Source organism: Heterocephalus glaber, unplaced genomic scaffold, assembly GCF_053883595.1.
Source record: "Heterocephalus glaber isolate CG9 unplaced genomic scaffold, H.glaber_assembly_v1.0 deba00001546, whole genome shotgun sequence".
Taxonomy (NCBI): Eukaryota; Metazoa; Chordata; class Mammalia; order Rodentia; family Bathyergidae; genus Heterocephalus; species Heterocephalus glaber.
The window spans coordinates 3,370,681-3,384,577 of NW_028258339.1; the positions used below are offsets into that span (position 1 = coordinate 3,370,681).

The following is a 13,897-nucleotide window of genomic DNA, read 5'->3' on the forward strand; positions in this document are numbered from 1 at the left end:
AGAGAAAAGGCTGAAAATGTGAACATGTAGGCAGAAGAAACAACATGTACACTGACCTGGAGGTTAGAGAGCAGGCTCAGGGCCCTTGGGAACTGAAAGTATTTCAGTCAGGCTGGGGAGGGGAGTGAGGCTGGGAGGAGAGGAAGGAAAGAAGAGAGGCCAGATCACAAAGGCCTTGGCAATTGTGAGGCAGATTTGGGACTTAATCTTAAGAATGATGGACCTCTGAAGGTTAGAAACAGAAAAGGCATGAGGAGGATGTGTTTTAGAAGGGTCATTCTGGCTGAGAGTGAATTACAAACAGTGCGGGATGAAGAACAGTAAAGAGGCTTTTGTGATCCCGTGGATAGAGAATGGTAGCTTGGACCAGAGTGATAGGAGTAGAATTGGGAGAGTCAAGAGATTTGAGAGAGCTGGGGATGGTGACACATGCCTGTAATCCCAACACTTGGAAGGCTGAAGCATGAGGATTGAACATTCGTCTCACATGGGCAATTTAACAGTATCCTGTGTCAAAAATAAAAGGGGCTGGGAATATAATTCAATGCAAAGGCCCTTCAGTCCCAAGTGTGTGTGTGTGTGTGTGTGTGTGTGTGTGTGTGTGTGTGTGTGTGTGAGAGAGAGAGAGAGAGATTTAAGAGGTAGATGATGGGCAGGATTTGTGGGAGTCAGAGAAGAGAGAGCAATTAAGGCTGACTCCTAGGCTTCTGGTTTAGGCAGTGGATAGCTGGGGGTGCTGTTTATTATCAAAGGGAGCATCAGAGCTGGGTGTGGTGGTGCACCCCTATAATCCCAGCACTTGGGAGGCTGAGGCAGGAGGATCACCACAAGTTTGAAGCCAGTCTGGGCTACATAGTGAGATCCTGTCTCAAAAAAAAGAAAAGGAACCGCCTGCTGTGCAAGCGCAAAGACCCGAGTTTGATCCCTGGTACCCCCCCCCTCGCAAACAAAAGGGGGCTGGGGATTTAGCTCAGTGGTTTCGCCGCCTGCTGCACAAGCACAAAGACCCAAGTTCGATCCCCGGTACCAAGAAAAAGAAAAAGAGCCTCAAAGCTGTTAGTGCACAGCGTCAGGCAAATAGTGTAAGAACCGGGTGAAGGTTAGCCACAAATATTATCATGGGTTCAGTTTTGGATGAGTAGTTCTGGCCAGATGTTCAATGGGAAAAACACCACTAGGGTCCCTTTATTACTGGTGCCTTTCAGAAGAACTTTAGTTAAGCTCAGCACCTGAAGGCAGACGATCAGGCAGCATTCAAATACTTTCTGAGGGCCTTTTTCAGTCATTCTGGTGTATAGCTTGCTTCCTAAAAATGGCAGGAAGCCTTCACCTCTCACAGCGCTTTCTAAGGTAGGAGCTCATCTGAAGCCTATAACAATTCCGAGGTAGTATGGGCAGACACGAGCCCCTTTGACATATGGCTAATCTCAAAAGAGATACAATTATTCGCACAAGGTCATGAGGGTCTGATGTGCCTGGAAATTAGGTTTTCCTGACTCCAAAGCCTAGGCTCCTTCCACTGCACCACTATGCAGATTAACTTATTGAGCCATTTATGTGCCATTTACAGCCATTAATCTCTGATCCTCAAATTCGAATTACTGCCATTTTAGAGTGGCAGAAAGTGAGGACGGAATGGGTATTAAATGACTTGCCAAAGATCACTCAGACAGGAAGGGCAAAGCTAGGATTAGTTAGTAATGTTCCAGCCGTTCAATAGCAGGGATTTTGCTAACCCCACTGCAAGACGCTGGCTGGTGACGGAATAAACATTCGCTCGACCTAAGCAAACCTGGTTTTATTTTGGTTTTTTTGTATTGTTTGGTACCGGGGATCGAACTCGGGACCTTGCGCTGTGAGGCAGGCGCCGGAACCACTGAGCTAAATTCCCGGCCCGCAAACCTGGTTTTATAAAAAAAAATTTTTTTTTTTAAGCAAGAGCCGAAACTCATTTATTGATGATTTTTTTTTTTTTTTTGTACCGGGGATCGAACTCGGAATCCTGCGCTTGCGAGACAGGCGCCGGAACCACTGAGCTAAATCCCCACCCTAGAAAAAAAAATTTAAAAGGCAGCACAGCTGCGCCTGCGCAATAGCCGTAGGGGCGGGAGGTCAACTCGAGGGCAAGAGGGAGGAGATGCCAGAGAAGGCGTGCCTGTTTCCCAAAATCCCACTTTCCCCAGGGTGAGCGTCTGTCCCAGGGTTGGCCTGTCTGATACGAGTGACGGCGTCATTTAACCAATCATCTCAGAACCTAGCTAATTGCCGGGTGAAGTAGCGCCCGCCTCTCCAGCGGAAGGGGATTTGCTGGTGAGTGGGACCGGAACTGACGCTACAGGTGAACGCAATGCTTTGGGAGTGTTGCTATTTTCCAGGTGGTCCGGCTGACTGCGTTCAAGTTGAGAGCTTGGAGGAAAAGCGTCCGAATCGTGCGGAGGACAGGCTCCGCTGTCTTTTCGCCGTGCCTGCGCTCGCGACTCAGAACCTCAGGGAGAGAAGTGAAGAACAGAACGGGGCGGAGAAGGCTGGGAATTAAGAGTGTGGACTTTGATATTTGAGACTGAGGGCACCGGAGGGCGAGCGCTCCCCTCTGATTGGCCGGTAGACGCCATCAGGAATCCACACAACTTCTTCGATTGGTTGGTATTCGCAATTGTTGTGCCGGTGGCGGCGATTTTTGCCCACGTACTTCCGAGCGAGAGGCGGGGCTGTGGCCGTGCGCATGCGCAGGGCCCTGGGACCCCACCCGGTAGTTCAAAAACCTGCGAGGGGGCGGAGCGAAGAGGTGCTTGTTTTGGTTCTGTTTCCTTTGAAGCAGAATCCCGGAATGAGATAACAATAAACTTGCTGGACTTGCAGAGAAGGCCACGAAAAACTCGCTGCGGTGCCTCCGTATTGGACTTCGCATCCGGTTTCTCCTCCGGGTGTGACCTGCGTACCGCCGAGAGTTCTGGAGCCGGTGCTGCGATCTCTTTATCCGGGTCTCGCTGTTCCCGTCGTGCTTCGCGCACTACTGTAGCCCCCCCCCCCAAAATCCGGGTTTTCTCCCGGCGTGCCTAGCGACGGGTTTGCTGGGGGGTACTCGGCAGTACCGCCATGACTATTCTCCCCAAGAAGAAGCCGCCGCCTCCCGATGCCGACCCCGCCAACGAGCCACCGCCGCCCGGGCCGCTGCCCCCAGCGCCGCGGCGCGGAGGGGGTGTGGGCGTGGGCGGCAGTGGCACGGGCGTGGGTGGGGGAGATCGCGATCGTGATTCGGGCGTCGTAGGGGCCCGTCCCCGGGCTTCACCACCACCCCAGGGCCCGCTACCTGGGCCACCGGGTGCTCTTCACCGCTGGGCGCTGGCCGTCCCACCTGGCGCAGTGGCGGGCCCTCGGCCACAGCAGGCCTCTCCACCTCCTTGCGGGGCTCCTGGTGGTCCCGGCGGCGGTCCGGGTGACACTCTGGGTGGAGCAGCGGCGGGGGTGGGCGCGGCGGGGGTGGTGGTGGGCGTGGGCGGTGCCGTGGGCGGCTGCTGCTCTGGTCCTGGGCATAGCAAGCGGCGGCGCCAAGCTCCTGGGGTTGGTGCAGTTGGCGGGGGCAGCCCGGAACGTGAGGAGGTCGGTGCAGGCTACAACAGTGAGGATGAATATGAAGCGGCTGCGGCACGCATTGAGGCCATGGACCCTGCGACCGTCGAGCAGGTAAGGACAGGAGGGTGAGGACTTGTCAGGCATGGCCAGTGGGACCCACAGACTGAGGAGGGCCCCCACACATGCTGTTTGCAATTGCTCCAAGGGACCTAGGCCCTGTTCTGGAGGCTGATGTTTTCTGATGGGAGAGGCATGAGACACCCTGTGTTCTTTCACCCAAGACTTGGGGTTGGACGTCTCAGATAAAGTGGGAGGCTTAAACATGGGGTCTGAGGCCTCTTTTAGGGCATATAATTGTCATTCCAGGCCCCAAAACCTCATATGTAAGAGTTTGGAATTCCCCTGGTGCCTCAGGCAGGATGGAGCCCTTCCTGAAAGGGAGGTCTTGTGAGTCTCGGGTCTCTTCAAGGGACTCAAGTCTGTTCAGTGGCTTGAGAGCTTTTTTTCTCTGGGGTAAGAGTCCTAAGATTTCCTCTCCAGGGAACTCAAGGTGGTGACTTCAGCAGTGGGCCCAGAGCATCCCCAAAGAACTCAACCTTCCAGGAGTCAAAGACCTTCTTCGTATAGGGTGACTTTCCTCTTCTTCAGCAGGATGACAAGATCACTCAGCAGTGGAGCCTTAGACCTCAGAGTTCTTCAGCTTGCCTTCAGGGGCCTGACACTCCCTCTTGGAATTAGAGGAGTTTCCTGTGCTTTTCTCCAGGGATAAGATGTCTTTTGGGAAGATAAGATTATCTCCCCCTTGGGGACAAGTGCTAAAACCAATATTCAGGGACTAGAGATTATTTCAGTGCTTGATAGTCCTCTTTTTTTTTTTTTTTTTTGGTACTGGGGATCAAACTCGGACCTTGCGCTTGCAAGGCAGGCGCCAGAACCACTGAGCTAAATCCCTGGACCTTGATAGTCCCCTTTCTACATGACGGGGGTCTGTGTTTCCTATCAATGGCCTCAGACCTCACTCCTTGGAGGCCAAGCTCTGAACCTTTCTCCAGAATCTTAAGCTTCTGAGTGATGGGCTCTTGGCCTCTCAGTTCCCACCAAAACCTTGAGCCTTTTTTCCTTTCTCTTTCTTCAGCAGAATGAGAATTTGTATACTGGGGCTTAAGGGTTAGTTAGGCTTAGGGTTAGGATTAGGCTTAGGGTTAGAGTTATGGTTACGGACTGAGGCTTTTAGAGACTGGATCCGAGGCCTCTTTGGGGGTCTGACACCCTATTGCAGAGGTTCTGGGCCAGGGGAGTTCTTTAGGAAACCTTTCACTTTGAGGGACTGGTATCTGAGTGTTCCTGGGGGTTTGAAAACCTTCCCCCACAAGAATGAGAGACCCTTTTACCTCAATTACAAGAACTAAAATGTACCTTGAGGATTAACATCCCATCTTTTTCTGAGGGCCTCTTCTTGTCCTTCAAGGACTTCTTGTCAGGAACATGACCTTGCCTTGGGAAAACCACTTCTTGGGATAGTGGACAGTGGGCAGTGTAGGGTTCTGTGGGGGAGGTCTGAGGCCTCCTTGTGGGTCTAACCCTACCTTTTAAATGTCTGAGACCCACTCTGCTAAGGACACTTGAGGTTTCCCTTAGGGGCAGGAGACTCAATGTATACCCCAGTGACTGCATCTCTGTAGATGAGTCTGAACATCCACAAGGAACTTGAGGTGCCCCTTGGGGACAGGATGACTCACCACCAAAATTGAGTCCTGACATTCTTCCCTTTCGAAATGGATGTAGGGTCCCTCAGGAACAGGGTCTTGAGGTCCCTCTCATGAGCATTTGAATTTCACCTTAGGTATGTCAGGGTCTAATCCCCACCTTAAGATCTGAGACCTGAATCTGCTCCAAGAGTACTGATGATCATCTCACTTTAGACAACATACATATACCTTAGTCATAGGGACCTTTTAGGAATGTTAAGTTTCCTGCTTTGGGGATTTGGCCGAATTCCCACACTGGGGGACATGGGTAGATTGAGATTCTGAGGAAGAGTCTGGGCCTCTTCCCGGGGGCCTGAGCCATTTCTTTTAGGGACTAGAGATCCTTTCCCTTGGGGATTGAGGCCTGAGCACCCCCACCCCCAGGCATGAGGCTCTCCTACCACAACAGGTGATATTCTCTCACCTGGGAGAGGACAGGAGGTCATCTTCAGTGTTGCTGGACAGAAGGACCTTGGTGCTCTTCAGGTCAGGTCAGGCCTCCTTAACCTGAGCCCCTCTCAGGTCAGAGCCAAGAAGATACCCCTATCTTCTGGGGAAAGGTCAGGTCCTGGAGCCATAAAGTTTGAAGCTTCCCTTCTGACGCTGAGAAAGATTTCTCACCTTGTTCAGCTGTGCTTCTAGGGGCTGAGAAAATAATCTAAGCTTGGAACTCCTTTTGGTAAACCTTTCTCTGTTTAGAGATAGGAAAGGGGTTGGGGCATGTCTACTTCTGGGAAATTCTCCCACATACTTCTCCCCTTTGACTCAGGTAAATCTGTATTTTACAGTGGCCAGGGACTGGTAGCCTTGGAACCCCCTTTTCTTGTTCCCTTCACAGCCATAATTTTTGGCAGAGCAAATTATCTGGAGTCACAGGGTCAGAACCAGGAGTTGTTTTTTTCTCTCCTGGTTGGGGTAAAGTCTCTCCCTCCTTCCCATGAAAGAAGCAGCAGTCATATAGCCCTGGTCCCTGGAGAGAGAAGGTACTGTTGCCACGGTAACACAAAAAGCCACTTCCTTACACCCTACAGTCCCACCATTACACTTGTCCCCATAAGAACTTAGAAAGCTCTGTGGGATCATTAAACCTTCCAATTACAGGGGAGAGACCGGTCCACTTCTTGGAAAGAAAAGGAGGAAAAAGATGGTCTTTTTCTCTCTGCTTCACTTGGCCCAGCTTGGGACTGTTTGGAGATGAGAGGAGGGGAGGTGCTTCCTGTCACCCAAATCTTGTTCTGAAAATGTCACCAAGGGTGGTTTATTTTTAAATTTTTTAAATTGTTTTTTGAGACAGGGACATGCTACATAGTTCAGGCTGATCTTGAACTCACTATGTACCCCAGGCTGGCCTCAAACTTGCAGGGATCCTCCTGCCTCAACCTCCTGAGTGCTGAGATTACAGGCATGGACCACTCTGCATGGCTACCAAAGGTGTTTGTAGCCTGGAGGCCAGTGGGACCCCTTGGGCAGAGGGGTATATTGAGAGGGAGTCTGGATGGTAAATCTGGTCCAGATTCTGCAAATGTACCCCTACTCTCTTTAGGACTCTTTCTGCCACTCTGGGGTCTAGGTGCTGGGGAGGCTGTCCTTTCCCAGGCATGGGCACCTTGCTGAACCTACTCTCTGAAAAAGATGGCTTGTAGGCATCCTGAGTTTGGGAATCCCACAGAGCTCTTTTGAGAAGAGGCGTGCATGCATGCTGAGGTGGTGGAAGAACCTGGGTATCATCCAGGATGGGTTCCATCTCTGGGCTTGTCAGGTTTTGCTGTGTGAATTAGAAGAGGTTCTTTGGCTGGGATTTTAGCTCGGTGGCACTGCGCCTGCCTTGCCAGTGCAAGGTCCTGAGTTCGATTCCCATTACTGCAAAAAAATTAGAACAGGTTCTGCCTGTGCTTCATGTACCTCAGTATCCTTGATGCTCAGGTAATGGGCTGTGAGGTGCTGTTTAGCTTTGGGATTTTAGGGAACTCGGTCCAAAGCCTTCTGGACCTGGAGGTAACAGTGAATTGTGGGTGTTTTTTGAGGAGGAACTGGGTTCCCTCTCCCTCTGTCTTCTCTCCCAACCATCCAGGCAGGCTTAGCAGGCAGGACAAATGACCTGTGCAGGTTTGATGGGTGGCAATTTTTTTTTTCTTTTTTTTGTACCAGGGATTGAACTTGGGACCTTGCGCTCACAAGGCAGGCGGCAGAACCACTGAGCCGAATCCCTGCCCCAATAAACACATACTATTATTATAATAATTATTATTATTATTATTATTTTTTGGTGCTGGGGATTGAACTTGGGTCCTTGCGCTTGTGAGGCAGGCAGCTGAACCACTGAGCAAATCTCCGGTGATGGGTGGCAATTTTTGTGGCCAGCTGTGCTGTGGTGAATAAGCTCAGTGGGCTTGCCTTTAGAGAGCCTGCTGGATAGTGTGGAGAGTTGAATGTGGAAGTTTGGACTTCGGAGCTGGCCAGGCTTGAATTCAAATACCAGTGTCTCCTGCTGAGCTGTTTTATGGCTGTAGTTAAAATACTCCCCTTTTCAGCTGCCTTTTTTTGTTTTTTCAGAAACCCATCCCTGTCCAGGATTATTGAGTGATATCTTGACTTTGCCCATTTTGGACTTTGGCTGGTTCTTCCTCTTGCCCAGAATGGGCAGTTTGTCCCCAGACCATCTTGGTTTTTCCTAGGAGCTTCTGTGCACCTCTAGGAACCTATCACTTGGTATCTAGGAATCTGCCGATTCCTTGAGCTCTTTTTACACCATCTGGAATTGGGTAGCTGGAGGGGTAGCATAGGGGGGTGTGGTCCTTGCCTAGGCAATGTAGATTTGTGCCCTGTATCTGCACTAAGCTTTTGTTGTTGTTGTTTTTGGTACCAGGGATCAGAACTCAGGACCTTGTGCTTGTGAGACAGGCACGGTGCCACTGAGCTATATCCCCAGCCCTGTTTGTTTGTTTGTTTGTTTTTTGAGACAGTGTCCTACTATGTAAGTCAGGCTTGACTTGAACTCATGTGACCCAGGCTGGCCTTGAACTAACCTCCTGCCTCAGCCTCTCGAGTGCTGGGATCACAGGTGTGCACCACCATGCCCAGCCTGCACTAAGCATTTGTGTAGTCATCTGGCAATTTTTTTTCTGGGTCTTTGTTTCTCCATCCATAAAATGGGTAGTGGTGAGGAAGGAGGTCAGATTCATTACAGTCTCTCTACTAATTCCCTGTTCCTTACTCCCCTACACTGTATGAAAGTTTTAAGTGGGGGATGTTGACTTTAGGAAATGTGTCACCTTTTCAGGGATGTGCTATGACTGTTTTTGCGGGGGTGGGGTGGGGGGTGGGGTTGGTACTGGGGATGAACTCGGGAACTTGTGCTTGCAATGCAGGCGGTGGAACCACTGAGCTAAATCCCCAGCCTGTGACTTTTTTTTTGTACCGGGAATCAAATTCAGGGCTTCTCACTTGCCAGGGAGGTGCCATGCCATTGAGCTACATCCCCAGCCCTGACATACATACATACATACATACATACATACATACATGCATACATACATTTATTTATTTGAGATAGAGTCTGCTATGTAGTTCAGACTGGCCTTAAACTCACTACATATGTAACGCAGGCTGGTCTAGAACTCTGTGATGCTCCTACTTCAGCCTCCTGAGTGCTGGCATTACAACCATGTGCCACCACACCCAGCTCTCTATTCACAGATATAAAGTATACAAATCACTGGCTTTTAGTATAGCAACAGAATTGTGTATTCATCACCATAGGCAATTTTAGAATATTTTCCTCATCCGCAAAAGAAACTCTGCATCTTTTAGTTATCATCTAATCACCTCATCCCCTTCTAGCCCCTTCCATCCCATCTCAATGGGGTCTTCTATTCTAGATATAAGTGGAATCATGTAATATCCAATCCTTTGTGACTTGACTTATTTTGGTCAGAATAATGTGTCCAAGGCTCATCATGGTGTAGCATGTATCAATACTTCATTCATTTTTATTGCTAAATAGTAGGATCTTGGGTGGTTTTTTTGGTTTTTTTGGTACCAGGGATCGAACTTGGGACCTTGCGCTTGCAAGGCGGGAGGTAGAACCACTGAGCTAAATCCCCGGCCCTGGATCTTGGGTTTTTAATCCCCCTAAGTGGCTCAGTAGTAGATCAGGGCCTTACTTTTCTCCCTTTCTTCTGCCCAGAGGGCTTCTTTTCATCCTTCGGGAGCATTGTGCCTATGTTTCTCATTGGATAGGTTGGCTGTGTATTACCCATGGAGCCAAGACAGTGTTCCTGGGTGTTTTGGAGGAGGAGGTAGTCTTGGCAGCAGGGTTGCTGGGACAGAGCTGTGAGGCCCAGAATACTAAACACTTCTTGGCCATGGGCTCTAGGAAGACATCTGTCCACTGCTGCTGCCATCTTCCCCTGCCCCCTTTCCTCTTCAATGGCAGCTCATTCACCCACAGGCTAGGTCAGCAACTTCCCAGGCTGGGAGAAGGGATTTCAAGCCCCTGCTGCCTTAATTCTAACCCCTTCCCCAGGGGAATGCCAGAAAGGCAGATTGTACAGACTGGGAGCCATGCCATATTGTCTCAGTCATGAGATCCCAGAGCTCAGACGCTGAGTGCTACAAGGGGGTTATATTTGTTTCCAGTGGCTGTTGTGGCAAATTACTACGAACTGGGTGCTTTACAACAACGGATTATTTAATCATGGTTCTGGTGGCCAGAAGTCCAAAATCAGTTTCACTGGGTCAAAATCAAGGTGGACCACACTTCTGTAGAGGCTCTGGGGAGACTCCAGGACTTTTCTAGCTTTTGATGATTGCCACCATTCCATGGTCTGTGGCTGCATTAGTCCAGCCTGTGCCTCTTCCCATCAGTGTGTCCTCTGTTTGTACGGTTTCCTCTTCTGTCCAATCTGTCTCTCTTATAAGGACACTCGTGATTGCATCAAGGTCTTACCTGATACTCCAAGGTAACCTCCCCATTCAGGATACTTAACTTAGCCATGTCTACAAACTTACCTTTTCATTCTAAGGTAATATTTACAGGTTCCAGGGATTAGAGTCTGCTATCTTTGGGTGATCATTAGTCTACTACCTGTAAGGGAGGGGAAGGGCACTTGTTTCATAGTCTCTTACTAGGCAAAGTTCTGTAATACTGTAGTTGAGTCTGGGCAGTAGGCCTGCTATTGAGAGGCTTGTTAGCCCCATTACACAGATTGGAAAACTGGCTCACAGCAGTTCCATCAAATGGCTAATAATTGGTGGACCTGGGTGGCAACCTTAGTCAGTTGAGTTCCAAAGCAACTTTACTTGGACCTGGAGACTAGTTGGTTGCAGTCTTGCCTTGGCTCCTGTGATACGCTGGTATCAGAGAACTTTGCCCAAACTTGCTGTGAAGGCTTAGAAGTAGGGAGGAACTCCCCACAGGCCTAGCAGTGAACTTGGAAAGTTTAGAGCCTGGGCTTGACCTCAGGTCAGAGCAATGATGTAACTTAAACTCACCTACTGCTGGGAACCCGCCAGCCCCACACCAGCACTTCCTAAACAACATTTTCTTCCCAAAGGGAGAGAGGGGCCAGAGCTCAAGTTCTTCAGGGTGTTGGTGCCAAGGTCAGTGGGTAGCTGGTGGTCCACCCTCTAGTTTCAGGCCTGGATGCCGATGTGGCAGCCATAGGACACAAATCCTTTTGCAAGGGGTATACTCAGGCCTTCAGTTTTAGGGACAAACCCATATTTTCCCAGGACCGGCTGTCAGGCCTGACTCTGCTGTGGTTCAGGGGGCTTCTCTTACGGCTACATTAGATTTTGCTTGTGCCTAAATCTCAGCTCCTGCATACATTTATAAACTGAGGATACTGTTTCCTGCCACTTGGGCTGTGATTAAGATAACTAAATGAAGTCATTCTTTGTATCTGGCACCTGGTGTACAGCAGGCATTTAATTAAGAGAAGTTCATTTTTCTTCCTGGCCTTTCCCTGCTTTCGTGCCTAGTTCTACTCAGGCTGTTGGCTGTGGTGAACACATTGTTGGGCTCTAGGCATTACTAGTGCTTTGTGGCTGAGGTAACTTCATTTCTTTTTTGTTTTGCTTTTTTTTTTTTCTTTTTTTTTTGCTTTTGAGACAGGATCTTGCTATGTAGTTCAGACTGGTCTTGAGTTCATTATGTACCCTAGGCTGGCCCAAACTTGTGGCGATCCTCCCACCTCTGCCTCCTAAGTGCTGGGATTATAGTCATTCGCCACCATGCTTGGCACAGAAGTGACTCCGTTTTTCTCATCCAATTAACAAGTATTATTGAAGGTCTTAGTGGGTTGGTCCTTTGCTCAGGTGCTGATCTTAATGGCAGGGTCAGGGCCATTCCTCTGTTTCGCAACACCCCATGTTCTCCTCTTTTGCCACCCTGCACAGTGTGTGTGGTCATTTCGTTTCCTTGCCCCTCCCCTAGCAGTTTGTGAGTTTATTGGGGTAGAGAACAAATCTGATTCATTGCTCTGTCCTCATTACCCAGCCCAGGATCTGACTCATATCTTTGTTAGATGGCTAAGAGGCCCTCCCTTCTATTTTTATTTTATTTTTTGTAGTACTGGGGATTGAGCCTACATCCTTGAGCATGCTAGGCAAGCACTCTGGCGCTGGGCTATAGCCCCAGCCCTTTTTATTATTTTAAAATTTATTTTAAGATAGAATCTCCCCAAGTTGCCCAAGCTGTCCTTGAACTTGTGACTCCAGCCTCACTAGTTGCTGCAGTCATAGGCTTGTGCCACATGTCAGGCCCCCTTGCTACCTCTTTGTTTGCTTTTTTGCCTTTCTCTTTTTCCCAGGTGTGAGGGCAGGATGTTGTCTACCCTTCTTTTTTCATAATGCTTCCTTGTGTCAGGTCTGGTGCTGTGGATACAGTTGTGCTTCCTTATAGGTCACTCCTGGCTGGGGTGGGCCCCATGCTTCTGGGAGGAGGCTGACCCTATAGGGTAGGGATAGGCTTGGGGTAACTGGCTGGAGTGTGCTAGTCCACAGCCTCCAAGTTAGAAGGGAACCTGGACTGCTGGAATGTTGTACCCAAGCAGGAGTCTTGGTGCTGCCCATGGGAGCCCATTAACCACCTCCAGGTGCCTTTGTCATCTCTAGGAATCTAGTCATACCTTCCTGGGTTGTGGGCCTTGATGATGGAGCTGGCTAGGTATTCTCTTGTCTTTCTTCATCCCTTCCTCTCTAGCCACTCAATTAGGGCTTTTTGAGGGTCTGTCAGTCATACTTCATTTCTTTCTATGATGGCCTCTCTCTTTCTATGATTGGTAACACCTTATCAAGATACAGTATGTCATTAACAAAGATGCCTCAGGTCCTACAACTACTATGTCTTTTTTTTTTTTTTTTTACTATATGTCTCTTGACAACTCTGTCAAGTAGACATACCCCTCATTTGATAGGAAACTGAGGGTTGGTGAGTTTAGCAGTTTCCCTGAAATCATGCAGCAAGGCAGTGACATCTAGGGCTGGAACCCAGAATTCTTGACCTCTAAACTTTTCTTTTGCTTTGAGACAAGGTCTCACTGTGTAGTTCAGCCAGGCCTTGGAGTCACTATGTAGCCCAGGCTGTCCTTGAACTTACCACAGTCCTCCTGCCTCAGCCTCCTAAGTGCTAGGATTACAGGTGTGCACCACCACGTCTGGCTTGGCTATTTCCAAACTTTATGTTTACTACTCTTCCAAAGATTTCTCTCCCTTGGTTTCCCTGGGAGATGGGTTCCACCCATTGCCTGAGCTGGGGACAAATGGCCTGGAAGAGAAGTGAAACCCTCTGTGTGGTCAGCATTAGACTGGATCCTATAAATCCCCTGGATAGGGTGGTGTCCCCAAGGAGCAGGCTTGGGATCATACATATACTGTAGTTTGCAGCCCTATTGCTCCACTTCTCCTTCTAACCCTTAATCCTAAAATCATTATAGGAAATCTGTTGTAAAAATAGTTTAACTAAAACATTAGATTGTGATTCTAAAAATAGAGATTTAAATTCTCCTTTTTACCAAGAAAGTAAAGCAGAACTGCTAATTCTGCAACATCATGCCTAAAAACATGGCTTTCTTACTTTTAAAGGATAGAAGTAATCCATTAGTCTTAGGAACTAAAAACTTGGTGCAACTCCAAATAAAAGTAATAAATTTATTTATTTCCTCATTTATTGTTTACCTATTTCTACTCACCGCCCCAATTCTCTTATCTAATGTGACTTTACCTAAATATTTAACCTGTCCAATATATGTAAAATCAATTATCTCGTTATCATTCCTTATCAGTATAATTCCTACTTTAATATTACTATACTTAGGTCAGGAAATTGTAATTTCTAGTTGAAATTGAATTTCTATTCAAACCCTGAACTTTAATATAAGTTTCAAATTAGATTATTTTTCTCTTTTATTTATATCAGTAGCATTATTTGTTACATGATCAATTATATGCTGGATCAGGCTGGCTGATTCTGGGGGCCAGCAGAGGGCGCAAGGGGCTTGGGAAAGGTCTACTGCTCGTTTTGTTTTGCAATGGAAAATGTATTTTAAGTGGTACTTGGTCATTAATTTTTTTAA

At 48.5% G+C, this 13,897-nt stretch overlaps 1 protein-coding gene across 9 annotated transcripts in view; it reads left to right on the forward strand.

Moving 5' to 3' along the window:
* Positions 1-2,992: 2,992 nt before the first annotated feature.
* Otud5 (OTU deubiquitinase 5) overlaps positions 2,993-13,897 on the forward strand; it is a 33,071-nt gene continuing 22,166 nt past the window's right edge. For all 9 annotated transcript variants that reach the window (XR_015442400.1, XM_087189739.1, XM_021250018.2 and 6 more), the window contains exon 1: positions 2,993-3,684. Coding sequence is in view for 8 of the 9 variants with exons in the window: in XM_087189739.1 (XP_087045865.1) it covers positions 3,097-3,684 (588 nt within the window). In the remaining variant the exon portion in view is untranslated. The remainder of the gene's footprint in view (positions 3,685-13,897) is intronic.